We start from the raw sequence: 17,930 nt of genomic DNA, 5'->3' as shown, positions 1-17,930 counted from the left end.
ATTGTTAATTCGAAACTAAATTTGGTACGCAGACCAAAATAAAACAAGGCACGCAGGCCAATATAGAGGTGCGCAGGCCTAAGAAAAGATTACGTGGTTTAAACGTAGCATCTTCTCAATTGTGCGATGTTCCAAGTTCTTGGAATGGGTGTCCCATCTAACTTTTTGAGCTTCCTTCCCTAGAATTTTGTCCACTTCGTAGAGACCTTCCCATGTGGGAGCTAATTTTCCGGGTAGCTCGGTATTCGATGCCTCATTGTTTCGGAAGACGTAGTCTCCTTTATGAAATGCGCAAATTTTGACCCTCGCATCATAGTATTTCTGGAGCTGGCTCTTGTATTTACTTTCATGAATAGCTGCCAGCTCACGTCTTTCCTCCAGGAGGTCTAAGTTCATCCTGAGTTCTCTGTCGTTGTCCTCTATTAAGAGGATTCGTGCAGATGGGAGGCCAATTTCAGCAGGAATCTTTGCTTCCGTACCATATGTCAGACTGAATGGTGTTTCTGAGTTGCTGGTTTTTTTACTGGTACGATGTGCCCATAGTACATGAGGTAACTCATCGACCCATCCCGTTCTTTTGGTTCCAAATCTGGCTTTGACGCCTTCTTTGATGCTGCGATTGGCTTGCTCCACTTGCCCATTAGCCTGGGGGTGAGCAACCGATGTGAACACTTGTTTGACCTGCAACTCAGATAACCATTCTTGGAGGTGTTTGTTGGCGAACTGAGTACCGTTGTCGCTGACCAATGTCTGAGGGAGGCCGAACCGGAAAATGATGTATTCCCATAGGAACTTCTTTACATTTGTTGCTGTTATATTGGCCAACGGCTTAGTTTCCACCCACTTTGTGAAGTAATCTATAACGACCAGTAAGAACTTGACTCGTCCTGGAGCTTCGGGGAATGGTCCCATGATGTCTATGGCCCAATTTTGGAAAGACCAAGCTCCGGTGACTGGGATGAGTTTGTTCTGGGGTCGCAATGTTCGCGGTGCATGCCTTTGATAGGCATCGCATTTTTGGATCACTTTGAGTGCGCCCATATGCATGCCTGGCCAGTAGTACCCTGCGTCATAACTTTCGCCACTATCATCCTTTGTCCAGCGTGTAATCCGCAGATGCCCTCATGGATCTCTCTGATTACATAATTGGTGTCTTCGGCGTCTACACACCTGAGCAACGGACCAAGGAAAGATTTTCGGAGTAGGATTCTGTTGTGAACTTGATAGCATAATGATTTGTGGCGGATCTTTCGGGCTTCCGCCTTATCTTCCGGAAGGGTGCCGGAGGACAGGTAGGCTCGGATTGGTTCCATCCAGGATGTCGTTCCGGTTTGGATGACCAAAACTTGATACCGCGGGACGGATGGAGCATCCAGAACTTCAATTTTGACGTCTCTGCCCATGTGTTCGAAGCTGGTGGATGCCAGTTTGCTCAAGGCATCCGCGGGTCGATTCTCGCTTCTTTTATTGTGCACCACTTTACATGAGGTGAACTGCTGCATAAGGTCTTTGGCTTGGGACAGATATGAGGCCATGACATCGTTCTTTGCCTCGTAAGTCCTTGAGACCTGTCCTGCAACAAGCATAGAGTCAACCCGGGCTTCTAGAAATTTCACGCCCAGCTTCTTTGCTATCCGCAACCCGACAAGGAATGCCTCATATTCAGCTTCGTTGTTTGTGCTTTTAAAGTTTAACTTGATGGCATAAGTGAACTCTTGGCCATCTGGGTTAATTAATTTTCGACCTGCGTCGGATCCTTCCCTGCTTGATGCACCATCTGTAAACAGAGTCCATTGCTGACTTTCATCGGGAGGGGGGGGGGGGGACCGGGGGTTGCTGCTCGAACAAACATTCTTGGACTTTGATTGCGGGTCTAGGCTTGTACTCGATGGAATGCTCACCTAGCTGGATTGCCCATTTGGCTAGCCTCCCAGATAATTCTGGTTTGGCCAACACGCTCTTCAGTTTGTAATCTGTCAAAACCTGTATTGGGTGACCCTAGAAGTACCTTTTTAACCTATGCGCCGCATATACTAATGCCAGTACCAGCTTTTCAAGCATTGAGTACCGGGTTTCAGCATCCGCTAGTGTTCTGCTGACGTAGTATATCGGTGTTTGAATGGTTTTACGATCTGTTAGGAGGACTGCCCCAATTGCAATATCCGAAGCGGATAAATACAATATGAGAGGTTCCCCTTCTCGAGGTGCAGTTAATGTTGGGAGTTCCATAAGGCATCTCTTTACCTCTATGAATGCTGCCTCTGCTTCCGGTGTCCATTTAAAATGTGCGTTTTTTAGACAATTACGTAAGTTGATATGAACGGGTCAGATTTAGCTGCATGATTTGCCAGGAATCTGTTTAGGGCCACCAATATTCCATTCAATGTTTGGACCTCTTTTAATGAAGATGGGGAGGGCATCCGGGCGATGGCTTGCACCTTTTCCGGGTTCGCTTGAAACCCTCCTCGGTGACAATTACACCCAGAAACTTTCCTTCCTCCATGCCGAACGAGCATTTTTAAGGGTTGAGTTTCATTTTGATTTTTCTGAGTGTGGAGAAGACGTCCTTGATGTCTCGAAGTATTTGGTCTTCCTCCACACTCTTGATGACCAGGTCATCCGTGTATACCTCCAGATTCTTTTCGATCTGACCTCGGAAGGTGTTGTCCATCAATCGTTGATATGTGGCTCCTGCGTTTTTTAGATTGAACGGCATCATCTTATAACAGAATGTGCCTTGGTCGGTCCGAAAAGCGGTTTTATCTTCATCACGGGCCGCCATACGTATTGGGTGGTAACCCTTGTAAGCATCCAGGAAACACTTGAACTTGAAGGGTGCCACTGCGTCTACCTTGAGGTCAATCTCTGGAAGCGGGTAACGATCCTTGGGGCAGGCCTTGTTCAAGTCCTTAAAATCAATGCATATCCGCCATGAGCCGTTGCTTTTCGGGACCATCACTGGATTCGCGACCCAAGTTTGGTATTGAATTTCGCGGATGATCCCCGCGTTCAACAGATCTTGTACTTGCTCGTTTATGGCTTTTGTTTGCTCTGGAGCCGTTTCTTTTCGGGACCATCACTGGATTCGTGACCCAAGTTTGGTATTGAATTTCGCGGATGATCCCCGCGTTCAACAGATCTTGTACTTGCTCGTTTATGGCTTTTGTTTGCTCTGGAGCCGTTGCTTTTGGGGACCATCACTGGATTCGTGACCCAAGTTTGGTATTGAATTTCGCGGATGATCTCCGCGTTCAACAGATCTTGTACTTGATCGTTTATGGATTTTGTTTGCTCTGGACCCATCTTCCTCTCCTTTGAACGATTGGTGTATATGCCAATGTTTTGAGATGTCTCGTGGGACGCCTGTCATGTCTGACGACGTCCAGGCGAAGATATCTGCATTCTTGATTAGCAACTACTTTAGAAAAATGCGCACCGTTTCTGAAACGGTGGTCCCGATTGTAACGGTTTGTTCTGGATATTCTGGGTTAACGATACATTTTTCGGGTTCTGTCCGCAGTGCTTTCTTGGGTACCTTCGTGGGCTTTGATCCCTCTGTAGCGTCGCAATGTTTGTTGACTCGGATGATTGCCACTCCTGTTCTTGTGGGGACACCTACTGCACCGTGTACTGTGGAAGGATTGGCGTTGAAGTCACCGATCGCTTCCCGCCCCAAGATTATATCATGTTTGGATCTTGCAGGTAGGACGAGGAATTCGACATCTTCGGTCCTTGAGTGGATCCCGTCATTTAGCGTGACAGGGAATGTTATGACCCCTTTAGGGTGCATAACTTCGTAACCAAATCCAAAAAATGGGGCGTGCACAGGTTTCAATTTAGCCTTGTCTTCTTCATCTAACTGCTCAAAACATTGTTCGTACATTATGTCAGATGTACTTCCAGTGTCGAAGAAGACGTACTGAGATCGGTAATGACCGAACAAAGCCGTAACAATTAGAGGTTGCTTCATGCATGGTCCTCCTCTCACCTTTGGAAAAATTACGGGCTCACTTTTCCATTCGTCTTCATCTGCTTCCCTCCGCTTGAACTTTATAGAGGGTCCTTCTTGGATCATGTGTACACTCAAGTCTTTGATCTGTTTTCGTGGGGGACCCTTATCAGCGGGGGCTGCGTTCTTTCGTGGACCCTGTTGCACATTTTTAAGCAGATGATCAAGCTTCCCAGACTTGATAGCAAACTCGATCTCATTTTTCAAGCTTATGCACTCATTCGTGTCATGGCCGATGTCCTCGTGGAACATGCAATGCTTGTTCGGATTCAGGTTTACCCGCTTGACCAGTGGTTGAGGTTTCCTGAACTCGATATTTTCTGTTGTTAAGATCTCAGACGGGATCTTCTTTAAGGGTGTCCAATGTTGTCGGTCGGGCTTGCCCGCTGCTCTATCCTTCTGCTTCTGCCCGATCAGCGATCTGGCATCAAACTGTTTGGAAGAGCTTTCTGGGGGTTGTATCCTTGACCATATTGAACCCTTCTTTTCTTTTTTCGACCGGGTGTTCCGCGGCTCGTTTTTTGCTTGCTGTTTTGGCGCTTCTCGCCCTAGCCACTTTTCTGTGGCTGCGAAGACTTTAGCCGCGGACGTAATCGCATCCCAAGTCATGGGCATGCCATCTCGGCCTGTTAAGCATCTGACCATTTCTGGGCTTCTTGCATTTACTCGGAACGCTCCTCGCAGCATGTCTTCACTAATTCCACCAATGTTCAATCTTTCATTGTTGAACCTGGTGATGAAATTCTCTAATGATTCATTGTCTCGTCGGATAACACTCAGGATTTCCGATGCATCTCTGGTATGTTTACGCTGCTGACTGAAATGCTGCGAGAACTTTGCTACAAGGTCATTCCAGCTGCTGATTTAACCATCTGGTAGTTTTTCAAACCATTCTCTGGCTGCTCCTGTTAGTGTCAATGTGAACATGTGACACCAATGGGGCAGGGTCCATCCGCTTACACCCCCAACTGCTGTGAAGTTCAACAGGTGATCCTGTGGATCGGTCATCCCATTGTACTTTCCCAGATTACTCGGGATCTTGATGTTAGTCGGGAAGGGGGCGGTCGCTATCTGCGGAATGAACTTTGATTTTTCCGCGAATGCCGCGGGACGGTATGGTTTGGTGAACTCCTCTTCTGCTTCACCGAAGTACTCAGCATGCTTGACTAACGGCATGGGACGGCTGGAGGTTTCCCTTCCATAATCCCAACTACCATCGCTCGCGTAATCTTCCTCTTGAAACGTTTCCTTCTATCGAGTGTCTCGTGGAGTTCTGTGGGATATAGTACGCTGGGTATGCAAGCTTCTTTCGCGGCTCTTAGCCAGTGAACGACCAGCTGATCGGGAGTTATCTTCCAACTCTAGATCCTGAGTGCGTCGTATTGGTGGTGGAGATGGAGATGGTGAGTCGTATGTTAGCGTCTTGGCTTGGACCTGATCACGCCTCGCTCTTCGTTCATACTCCTCTTTTAGCCGATGCTTCTCCTGTTGGTACCACTCTTCTGGGGTGAGAATGCTTTTACCAGATCTAGTCTGGTAAGTTCTTGTTTCGTCTCCGTCAAACCTGGGAAACTCTCCGGCTCCATCTTCCAGAGCCGGGGTTTTGGTGGTCCGCTGGATCTCAGTGACTTTGCGCCTTGAGAAATCTCCGGCCCGGTCTTCCCGGGCCGGGGTTTTGGAGTTTCTGCGAGGTGCAAAGTCTTTGAACCTTGGAACTTCTCCGGTTCTATTTTCGAAAGCCGGAGTTCTTGTGTTCCGGCGAAGTTCCTCCGACTCTTGTCCTTCGTGAACTGATTCGTCCAGAATTTCAGTACGACGGGGTCTTGCTGGAGTGGCAGAAGGCTGTTGGTTCTGACTCATTTTCAGATCACAATGAATCGAAAAAACCGTAAAAAACCGTGTATCTAGTTAAAACCGGATGGCGCCAATGAAGAAACACTAGACCGGACTGGACAGTCCAATCGAATATTTCCCCAAATGTGAATATACTGAAACGATGAGAACAGATCCAAGCTGATGCCTACAAAACAGAGCACCGTTGAGTCTCGTTACGGGAAGTACAGAGTGGGGGTTCTTCCCGTAACCACCCTCCGGCGTGAGAATAAGTACCGTACTTTGATCGGAGTAAAGTAAAGCACTATATGTAATTGCTTAAGGCGTGAGAGTGTGAATGAATACCTTGAAGAGATTATCTTCCTATTTATAGCCGAAGGTGGAGGGAAGGTGATTGGTGGAGTTGTCACTATCAAGTTATTCCTTCTCTACCTGAATGGACACGTGTTGGGCGCTTATTGGATGCGACAACCTGGACTCGTTTATGGTGTAGCCATTATCCCTGCACGTCATGGGATGGCCATTACGTGTCCAGGTGTCTTTTTTCCATTGGCCGATGTCGCTGTCAGGCGGTTTTAAGGGAATCTTCTAGAAATAGTTTGTTGCAACTGCTCTTCCATATCACATGGGAATCATAAATGTGATGAGTCCCTTAGGTTGTTTCGTGGATTCCTTCCGCGGATGCTTGTGTGACCATCCGCGAGTTATGGCGGAGCTCCATTAAGTGTCTTGGATTGTGGATGGTTTTACCAGTCCACATTCCTTGTACGGATGTCTTTGTCAATCCACGGGTTGGTTGATGGATCCGTTGGATGCGGATGTCGTTGACGATCCGCGGGTCGGATAAGGGATTTGCGGGTAGCTTTGCTCTCCTCCCTCTATACATCGACAAACGAATCTCCAAAAGATATGATCTACACTCTCACGAACTCTTAAACATAGACGATTAAGCCAAGAGAGTACTTAGATTTCTGAAGACGAAGAAATTGAATGCGATTGAGTAAAAAATTGGAATGAGCTGTGGAATGAAAGTTGTAAATCAATAATATTAAATCCTCTCTCAAATATTTTATGGCTTATCACAGTGTCACATAAGCCCAAATATGCTTTTTGCACCTTAGCCTTAGTCCATTACACTATCATTATTTTTTTGATACAAATTGAAAATATAACAACAATAACATCTCATATTTTCAACATCTATAACAAAATATGCAGTTACCCTACGTTAAATCATGCCCATTTGAATAATTAAAATATTAAATAAGACTAATTCATTTAAATCTATTCTTTTATGTAGGTTCCCAGCCGGATCTACACGAGATATCGCGTTCTACGTAGGTGCGGAATCCCTACGTAAGACGTTACGAGTATAGAAAACGATACGAGCTAACACACGATACGATAATCAAACACACGTTGTATTTCAACCGTAAACACGTGATACTATGATCACTGAGTACAAACTCTCTGACTCGAATACACGAATAACACTCTCTCAAAACATCAACTCTGTCAATAATGTAATCTAAGCCGTAACCTAGACTATATATTCACGACAACTTCGCCTGGCATGTTCAGGCGAAGTTGTCACTAACTTCGCTTGTCTAACAAGTTCGCCTATATCAGCGAACTTGTTAGCAACTTCGCTTACATACAAACTCAAATCCAAACGACTCGATTACAGACACTAGACACTGAACTACTGACATCATGTACCAACAGACTCCCCCTTGGCAGTAGCTTCAACTCTTTATCTTCAAACACGTGTCTTGTAATCTTCAACAATCTTGCATCTTCATCTTCAAGCATGAACTCCTTCGCGTACACAAACTGATACAATTCTTTGATATTTCTTCGCTTCGTCATTCCAAGCAGGAATATAAAATATTTTCTTCTCATGCAACACCTGCAAATCAGCTTGTGACAAGTTCACTAGATGCATCAGATCGTAAACTCTTAGCAGCTCTTGTTCATCTTCGTCTTCCATCACTGCTTCAGCTGTTTCACAATCAACAAACCACCACTTTAGATCTTTGAGCACATCCTTGGGCATCTGTTTCATCGGCACTTCTTTAAGGCACCGGATCGGCTTATACTTCATAATCATCCAAGGTTTACCATCTGCTCTCAATCCACGATCTTTGTCTTCGATAAGTTTTCCCTTTTGTGGTTTCAACAGCTCAAATTTCTTCTCTTTTATACTCTCTTTCCACACAATTTTCCCAATAACTCTAGCCATATTATCATCACTTCGGTTAATCAACCCCAATCTAGCTAAGTCTTTCACTTCACATTCTGGCAGTGTATTCAGTGATCTTAAAAGTCTTTTGAAATACTAAACACCGTCATATCTCTTAATCACGAAGAGCCTCAACTGCTCATCATATATCCAGCAAATAATCCCTTTCTTCACTTCAGCATAGCCTCTAATGTTGTAACTCTTCTTGAACATTGTAGGGACCGCTGGTTTCTTCGTTTTGACGAACCACTGAGCATAGCCTTCTTTCCATCTAGGCTGCTCTTCCCATTCAGTCTCATCATTCCCAATCTCTTGACTCCTATCTACATTCTCGACTTGCGGTATCTCATGCTCTACATTCTCCTCTACTATCTCTCCCTCTTCAATATCATTATCAATCACTATCTCTGCCCAATCTTCTCTATCTCATCACTCGGTAATACATCATCATCACCAACCAACTCATCATCCATCTCCTCAACCTCCATAACCACCACATCATCACCACCAGCTGCAGTTGTCGACTCCCCCTGAGTTGTGGAAGTCCCAAGAGCTTGTACAGTTCTTGGCAACTCACCACCTGCACCTTTCGATGCATTGGGATCATCGTCTCTATCATTGCGCTTCTTCGTCCTCAACTCATCGCCTTTACAGCTCGTCTCCCCCTGAGATGCCAAGAACTCCTTCAGAGCATCTATGATTTTTCCATGTTCTACCAGCAGGGACGACTGCCTCTGATTCTCTGCAACTAGGCGTTGAATAGCCTGGGTCTGGATAAGATTAATCCTTGACTGTTCTGCAACGACCCGTTCAAGTGCTGCTATTCGTTCTGAGTCTGATAAGGTTGCATCGAAATCAAACCTCAGATGTGATATATCTTGAGTGTACTGAGGAGGGATTTCCGATGTAACCGGGACCTCAGAAGTAGGCAAAGACGTAACCGCAGGTGGTATCATCACCGATAATCCTGCAGTGGCCACAACAGTCGACTCGATAAATTGTGCCACGACCTCCGTTGGAGTAACAGTCGGAGGCGGCAACGAAACGATCTCAGGAGCCGAAAGATGGAAAGTAGTGGGTGGGAGGCCAAATGTAGATGAGGTAGCCACCACGGGAACAACCGTAGCGCATGGCCTTGTAACCTGTAATGATGAGGGAACCATTGTCATACCGGATAGTGCTGGTGGAGTGAAACTTACCACCCTAGAGCTCTCACCGACTCCCGATCCTGCACCTATCCGTTCCCTTCTTGATCTGCGTATTAACTGTTGTACCTCCTGTTCATGATCTGACTCGCTGTCATCATCAGCTCTCTTTCTTTTCCCATGAGTCCGTTCATGTGTTACCAACATCCTTCTTGCCTCATCAGAACCAGCCACCGTAGCAGCTGTCCTAGTAACATTCACACCCGAAGCACGTTCAACCTGGACCTGTACATTCTCCTCTGGATCAACCCTTTCCATGTCAAAAAATCCTTGACCGCCAAACGCTGCGTCAAGGTCAACGTTCTCCTCCGGTGACACAACAGGAGCAGCAGGTATAGCTTGAGGTGCTCCTGCCTGTTGTGGTGCCGGGTCCCTAAACTCGTCCCCACGAGCAGGCACATACCCTGGGTTGATCAAGTACCCAAAAAGTGGAGTATGGCGAGGACGGAGCTCAGGTTTGCTCCTCGCACTTGAAGATCTGCATTGGGAGAAGATTCTTTTGTTCACACTCTCTACATATCTGATTGGACGGCGCTGAGGTAGCGTAGGAGCAACATGATTCAAGATCATTTGTAAGAATCTTGGATACATGATGAATCTCTCACGCGCCATCGCTCTTCTCTGACGATCAATCTCATAGAAGACCATCTGACTAAAGCTGTATCGCTTGTTGTAAGTCAGAGCAGGCATCGCAGACTGCATGGTCTCGCCCATGCCATCAGTTCCCGCCTTTCTCCCTGACATGCATACAATCATGACATGCATGAGAAAGCGCCACTGGTCAAGCAGAAACCCTTTTCTTCTCTGCGTATCTCCCAAGGGACCAGAGTATCCCATTCTCAAAAACGCTCCATCACGGAAAGGAGCTACAAACTCTGTCGGGTCATCCCTTGTCTCATTTCCAAATCGTAAAGCCGCCCGGATTTGTTCAGAAGAGAACTGAACAATCTGATTGTTTACTGTTGCGCGCATCACCGGGGGTTCGACTCTACAGTCATATTCCACGGTCTGCCAAAAATCCTCAATGTTAGGCAAGGATATTGGCAGAGTTGTTGTAATCGCGTGGAATATCCGCGAGCGTAAAAGAAATGTGATGATTTCGCGGAAATCATCAACTCCGCTCGCCTCCGGGTCTAATGTTATATACATGTTATGACCCGGGAAGAACTGTCTCTGGTTATCACCACCGTCATCTTCGCCTGCACCACCTACAGCAGCCATATCTGCATCAAACAGACTAAGTTAGATACACGTCAACACAAATCACAAGTTCGCCTGTTACCATGAGCGAAGTTGTGATCTATTCTGTATAGGCGAAGTTAGAGGTGGGCGAAGTTGTTAAGTTGGGAAACAACTTCGCTTCAACTTTAACTTCGTCTGTTAACTGTTAAGTAAAAAGGTCCAGGCGAAGTTAATGGTAACTTCGCCTAACCACAACATCGCCTCATAAACTGTTTCAAAATCTATAAACAGGCGAAGTTAAACCTCAGGCGAAGTTACGGATAACTTCGCCTAAACTGTAACTTCGCCGAATTCGAATCGGCAACAGTTAGGTTTATCGAACGACGTGTAGATGATGAAATTCGAGATCGAGGACTCCGTAACACATGATTTTATGAAGTTTTAGACGTTCAAGTAAATTACTATCACGTAATAAAAGTTTGAAATCGGGTGTTTAAGGTTCGAAAGAACGAGGTCGTTAATCGAGTCGAAACGACCGATGATTAACCTCAATAGACAGAGATTATACGATAAAAGAACCATACCCACCTTGAAGTCGGATTGAATCAAAAGAATGTTAACACAGATTGAAGAATGATAAGTTCGCTTAGGTTATACGGAGATAAGTTCGCTGAGATTTGGAAAATAATGAATCGTCTGACCTTAAAAACGTCTTTATATAGGGTCAAAGTTAGTACAGGAGAAGTTATCGATAACTTCGCCTATTCCAGGCGAAGTTATGAACAAGTTCGCCGGGTATTTACAAAACAAACCCCTATACTTTGACAAATTTGCAATTAAGTTTTAAAACATCCTTTAAAGCGTTAAATGATACGATCAAGACCAAGTAACCACGTATAAAATAATACAACTACATAAGTAGAAAAACTTTTTTAAACTAAAGTATACGGGATCAAATTTCAGTCTTGACAGGGACTTCCATGTTTTAGAAAAGATCCGAACAGGAATCATACTAATTACGTGACTGTCACACAGATCCGTGTTCAGCTGTATTATGACATAAAGAAACAGGTTGTAAGTAGGTAATATACTTAAAATGGTTTTCATCGTTTCTGTGATACGAGTTAGGTTCAATTAAGCTCAAAACTTAAGTGGGCAACAACTCAGAGATTATGATGTCTCCTATCTATTCTCAAAGCGTATTTGGCTTTCCCCAAGTCACCCTGAATTGACCTCGACCCGTAGTGTCTGATTAAGTAGTAATTACTCTTCGATCTTAGACTCTGCTTCCAGTTCACCTTCTTGCATCTTGATTGAGAATCATTAACATTATGAACTCTAGAATACACATTTTTTTTAATGTATTTACACAACTTCAGATAAACTACCGCAAGTCCCGAATCTGGATCGCTTTTCGGGAATCAGAACACTCACGGGCTCGTGTATGACTGGGTAATCGCTTTTCTGCCTATCATTCGGAAAGATATGTATGAAGACATGCACAACTCTTAAGGAGTCTCCACATAAAATCGAGTAGATTTAGTTGGTATCACTTCTACTTTTACGCACCATAAAAAGCTACCATGACATACAATGACTGTTCTAAAGTCTTTTAGGCCTAATAACTTCACTAGTTAAGCACACAAAATCAGTATATCTATCACCTTCCAAGGTTGGATCAATTTTCTGTTAAACATAGTAAAGTAACTTCTTACGAAGTAGTAGACTTGAAAAATAATTTCATCTCCCGCCAAAAATAAATTTAACTTCAATCGCCCCGACCAAATCAAAGTCTTCAGGTAAACGGCTATCCCGAAGATCCAATGGATCAACTGGACCGACCACATACAAGTATGTGTCCTTCTAACTAAGTATGATCGATTAATTTTCAGCGAAAGAATAAAAACACATCATAAACCGCTCCGATCAGTTTCAGTCATCTGGTTAATGGCTATCCTTATATTCTACAAGTAGAAATGAGGACCAAACATATCCGAAGATATGTCCTTCAAACTGAAGTAACCGACATAATTCTAAGCGATAGTGACGTTTTTTTTTTTAATCAAACACATAAAGCATGGTTACTCGGGATTGATCATCCCATTCAGCTCAACAAGGTTTTGAAATCTAGTTTTGTCAAACGCTTTCGTGTACAAGTCAGCGAAATTATCTAACGTGTCAACCTTTTCGAGCACAATCAGTTTCTTCTCAGCACAATCCCGTATAAAATGATGACGAATGTCAATATGTTTAGTTTTACTGTGCTTTACGGGATTGTTAGTTACTGAGATAGCAGCAGTGTTATCAATGCAAATAGGAGTAAGAGTAAAATTCAGACCATAATCGCGCAACTGTTGTTGAATCCAAAGAACCTGGGAGCAGCAGTTGGATGCTGCCATGTATTCTGCTTCACAGGTTGAAATTGCGACTGAGGTCTGCTTCTTGCATTGCCAGGACACTAGTCTGCCACCAAGAAACTGACATCCACCAGTTGTAGACTTCTGACTCTGATTGCACCCTCCATAACTAGAATCTGTGTAGGCGACCAACTCCAAGTCTCCTCCTTTTGTGTACCACAACCCCAGCTTAGGTTTGCCTTTGAGATACCTCAATATTCTCTTCGCACCCTTCAAGTGAGATTCCTTTGGGTTTGCCTGAAAGCGAGAACAAAGACAAACAGCAAACATTATATCAGGCCTAGAAGCAGTTAAGTACATTAAAGAACCTATTATAGCCCGATATTGGGTTGGGTCCACGTCTGCATCGTTGTTTGACTCAGCACCCAATTTGTGGTTGACGCAGACTGGAGTATCGTATGGAGTGCTGTCATCCATCTTAAAACGTTTGAGAACATCATGGACATACTTCGTCTGATGAATGAACATACCATCTTTCTTCTGATCAACCAGCAGTCCTAAAAAGAAAGTTAGTTCACCCATAGCACTCATTTCAAATCTCTTCTTCATGACGGCCTCAAACTCCTGACACATGGCGACCTTTGATGCAGCAAAGATAATGTCGTCCACGTAGACTTGCACCAGTAGTAAGTCGCTCCATTTTCTCTTGAAGAACAAAGTGCTATCAATCTTACCTCTTTCAAACTCATTCTCAAGCAAGTAGTCGGATAACGTTGAGTACCAGGCACGAGGTGCCTGATGTAGTCCATTCAGTGCTTTACTTAGCTTGTACACGTGATCGGGAAAGTCAGGGTCAGGAAAACCCGGAGGTTGCTCAACGTACACAACCTCATCGACTTTACCATTTAGGAACACACTCTTCACATCCAACTGAAAGACCTTCATCTCCTTATGAGCAGCAAATGCCAAAAACAGCCGAATGGCTTCCAATCTTGCCACAGGAGCAAACACCTCATTGTAATCAATCCCCTCTTGCTGATTAAAGCCTTTTTACAACCAGCATCGCCTTGTTCCTGATAACAATCCCTTTCTCATCTCTCTTACATTTGAAGACCCATTTCGTGCCTATTGCATGCACATTCTTCGGTTTTTCAACCAAATTCCATACTTCCATTTTCTTAAACTGAGCTAACTCTTCTTGCATGGCTTCGACCCACGAGCTGTCCTTAAGAGCCATTTGATAGTTCTTTGGTTCAATCTGGCTGATGAAGCAGGTGTACAAGCATTCGTTTATAATGCCATTGTCTTTAATGCTTGTGTAAACACAGGTGTGCTCATTCAAGCTTTTTCTTGTTTGTACACCGGCGGACAGATCACCTATCACGTTTTCCAAAGGGTGATCTTTGTGAATTCTCGTAGTCGGAACCGAACTGACATTCAGATTATCTTCCAAGTTCGAAGATAGCTCATCAATGGGTGATTGATGTTGAGAGTGAAACGGATTGATGAATTCCTCTTCAGTAGAGGCAGCAGGGGTATTGACAGCATTTGACGAGGAAGGTTGACATTCATCAAACTGTGGTCGTTGCACCAAAGTGTCTTCCTCATCGCATATCATCTTTGTAGCAATTCTTTCCTCAACTTCTGCAAAATCCAAATAAGGCATGTTAAAAGATTTAAAAAGTCTATCATAGTCGAAAACCCCAGCGGGTCCCGTGCTTGGTTTTGGTGATTTTTAACTTGTGATATCAGTGTTACACACCACCTCAACCTTGCTGGTCCATGTATTAAAGACCCGTCTGTTGGGAGTCCCAACAACGTATCCGACTAAGATTCCTTCGTTGGCTACTTCACCAAATTTAGAATTGGTCTTTAATATCGAACACGGTGACCCGAATGGTTCAAGACCACTCAAGTTGGGCTTTCTCCCATGCGTAAGTTCATAACAGGTTTTATTTAATCTTTTAACAGTTAACACTCTATTAAGGATATAACAGGCTGTTGCAACTGCTTCAGCCCAGAACACCACGGGAAGTTTCGAATCAGCCAGCATGGTCCTGGCTCCTTCAATTAAAGTTCTGTTCTTCCTCTCAGCCACTCCATTTTGTTGCGAAGTATACGGAGCGCTGTACTGGTGTTCGATTCCTTTCTGTAAGCAGAAGAGCTCCATCTCATAGTTCTTGAACTCAGTCCCATTGTCACTTCTGATGTACTTAACCCTTTTTCCCATGATATTCTCAACCTTGGTAATCAAATGCTTTACCATCTGAACAGTTTCATCCTTTGACTTCAGGAAATATACCCAGGAATATCGAAAGAAATCATCAGTGATCACCAAGCAGTACGATGTTCCTCCTAGGCTTTTTACATTCACGGGACCGAAGAGATCCATGTGAAGTAATTCTAGGGTACTGACAATTGAATTGACCTTCTTGGTGAGATGGGATTTCTTGTGTTGCTTTCCCTTCTTGCATGATAAGCATTTGTCTTCAAAGTTGAAATTCTTCAAGGGAACACCCAGCACAAGCTCATTTTTGACAAGGTAGTTCATTTTCCGAAGATGAATATGCCCCATTCTCCTATGCCACAACTCGGACTCCGATTCAGTTGCTTTTGACAGAAGACACGATTCTTCTGTGGCCATCTCAGTCGACCTCATATCCATGATATACGTATTCTTCACTCTTGGAGCCTTCATAACAATCCAATTCTCTGGTATCTTGAAACCAGGATATAGCACGATCGCTTCATTCTTTGTAAAATGTACGGTGTACTCTTTGTCACAGATCTGCGAAACACTCAGCAGATTGTGCTTCAGTTCTTCAACAAAATTTACTTTCTCTAAAGCATCTTTCCATTCGACACCGTCCCTATTCCGGTAATCCTTCCACCGCTCTCTCCTGCGAAACTCACTCTTCCTCCTTGAACAGGTTTCCAGTCGTGTAACAATTTCTTGTTACCCGTCATGTGCCGGGAACAGCCGCTATCCACAACCCATTGATTGTTGGCAGCCCTGTTCAACTGTTCTTGCACGATTAAAGCAGATGATTAAAATCTGGGGACCCAAGACCGATTGGTCTTGGGTCGATACATCCCGTTCCTTGGCTGTCCAAAGTTAGTATCATAATAATTTCTCCGAGTCCTAACAGGATACCTTGTTGTGGATTGTCTATGAGGCCATCCAAACCTTCGTGAATTAAAAGAATTATTACTTATGGTTTGGTTGTTAGCAGTGAAAACTGAGATCTTTTTCTTTGAAAACCTGAATTAGACCAATTTCTGAATTTTGATGGGTTTTCAGTTTTAACATTTCCGTTAGTTCTATTCTCAGTTCTCGAAGGCCTCACACCTCTGAATCTCTGCTTCAGAGGGCAATCAGCAACTAGGTGTCCTAATTGATTACATCTGAAACAACTCCTGTGTTCAACTTTCTTTTCCATAGTTGTTTTAGATGTTGAGGCTGTATTACTGCCCGTTTGTCTCACATATGGTGGGACATACGGGTTTAGTGGAGACTTCTTTTCAGGTGTTTTATTTTTTTCTCCACTTTTTGGTAACACTTCTACTTTTTTTGTCTCACTCGACTCGGAAGACTTGTCCGAGTTAGATGAGACAGGACTAGGCACAGAAATTTTCACATTAGACACAGGCTTACTCGTTTCGCCTTTACTAACTTCTGGTTCTTTAATCGTTACCTTAACCGGAACTGTCTGACCATAGTCAACATCGACAGATTTCTGATTACTAGGGTCATAAGTGTAATTATGATTGAAAGGTGGTGGAACTTTATGATAACCAATTCCTCCCCTTTTAACTGGGGAACCTTGATCACTAACGAGGTGATCAAGTATAGCGGTGGAATTTCTGAATTTCTCGAGTTTCCTGTTAAGTTCCACCACTTTCACCTGGTGATCAGCCATCTGTTTATCCCTTTCAGCTATTAGTTTGGTTTTCTATCCTAGTACTTCATAGCTAAGATCAATCACTTGAATTTTTTCAGCAAGCTTTGCTTTAAGACTTTTAATATCTTTCTCACTAGCTTTAATTTTTTACTTTGTAACTATTTTCTCTAGCTTTAGTGAAATGATGATCTTCTTTTAATGTTTTAAATTGCGCATCCAAACTAACAAACTGATCAGTTATAGTTGTCAGTTGATTAGACAGATGTTCACACTTAGTACAAGGGAGTTCGGTACTTACCTCGGAGAGCTGGTCTGCCACATCTGCCATGTAAGCTTCATTTTCGCCAGTTCCCTTCTCACTATCTGCAGTTTCGATGTTTGCCAAATTGGCCTGTTCAAATACTTCTTCAACATGCAGATTCCAGTTGTACTCCTCGTTCTGTCTGGAAATCATGGCTCTATAGTCATTACCACTACCACTCTGCTGTGTAGATCTGTTTTGACTGCGTTCTACACGTTCATTTTTGCACTCTTTTGCAAAGTGGCCATTCTGCTGACAGTTGTAACAGCGAACCTTCGACTTATCAAACCCTGGTCTCTCACCGACAAACTTCCTGCCAGTCTTCTTCATGAACCTCTTAACCCTTCTCACAATCATAGCCATCAGCCACTGCAGATCCATCTCCTGCAGATCATCAGCATCGATCTGATCATAGTCTTCATCCAAAATTGCAGGATCAACAATCTTACCCTGAATGTAATTCTCATACGAAGCAATAAAAGATGCATAGAGAGCAAACTGCTGTTCAGCAGATTTAACACTCATGGGCATCTTCGAGTAGTTGTTGTTTGAAACACTTGAGGAAAAACTACTCTTGGTCGCTTGAGGTTGAGAAGCATTTGATCCTCCAGCTACAAAGCACACATCACCGTTCATGTTGAGAGATACATGTCCTTCATGTGTTGAGCTAGCGCCTGACTCTCCCTTAGAGTAATAAGCAGATGATTCAGTTTTCGAACTTGATCCTGAGTTAACCTTTGCACCATACATACCCGGATCTTGAACCTGATCGGTAGGTGTCTCCTTTCGTACCATGTTCAGTTCAAACGTTCTTAGCTTGTTAACTGCTGTCTCCAGGTCATAGTCAGCAAAGTCTTTGTCTTCTCTCATCAACACAGTATACATCTCCCATTTCGGTG

General features: G+C 43.9%; 2 protein-coding genes across 2 annotated transcripts; both read right to left on the bottom strand.

The window, feature by feature from the left end:
- Window positions 1-1,022: 1,022 nt before the first annotated feature.
- LOC143596689 (uncharacterized) lies at window positions 1,023-2,229 on the bottom strand. Its single transcript, XM_077075394.1, has 2 exons — window positions 2,009-2,229; window positions 1,023-1,761 (listed from the first exon to the last, which is right to left on the bottom strand). The coding sequence occupies exons 1-2, from the start codon at window positions 2,227-2,229 to the stop codon at window positions 1,023-1,025; spliced, it is 960 nt and encodes a 319-aa protein (XP_076931509.1).
- A 1,186-nt stretch (window positions 2,230-3,415) lies between these two features.
- Window positions 3,416-5,185, bottom strand: LOC143596688 (uncharacterized). Its single transcript, XM_077075393.1, has 2 exons — window positions 4,944-5,185; window positions 3,416-4,865 (listed from the first exon to the last, which is right to left on the bottom strand). Exons 1-2 carry the CDS (start codon window positions 5,183-5,185, stop codon window positions 3,416-3,418), a joined length of 1,692 nt encoding a protein of 563 aa, XP_076931508.1.
- Window positions 5,186-17,930: the final 12,745 nt, after the last annotated feature.

This window comes from Bidens hawaiensis, unplaced genomic scaffold (assembly GCF_021521415.1).
Source record: "Bidens hawaiensis isolate Kalapana, Puna unplaced genomic scaffold, B.hawaiensis_p1.1 tig00046852_1, whole genome shotgun sequence".
Taxonomy (NCBI): domain Eukaryota; kingdom Viridiplantae; phylum Streptophyta; class Magnoliopsida; order Asterales; family Asteraceae; genus Bidens; species Bidens hawaiensis.
This window is presented reverse-complemented; position numbering and strand designations above follow the sequence as displayed.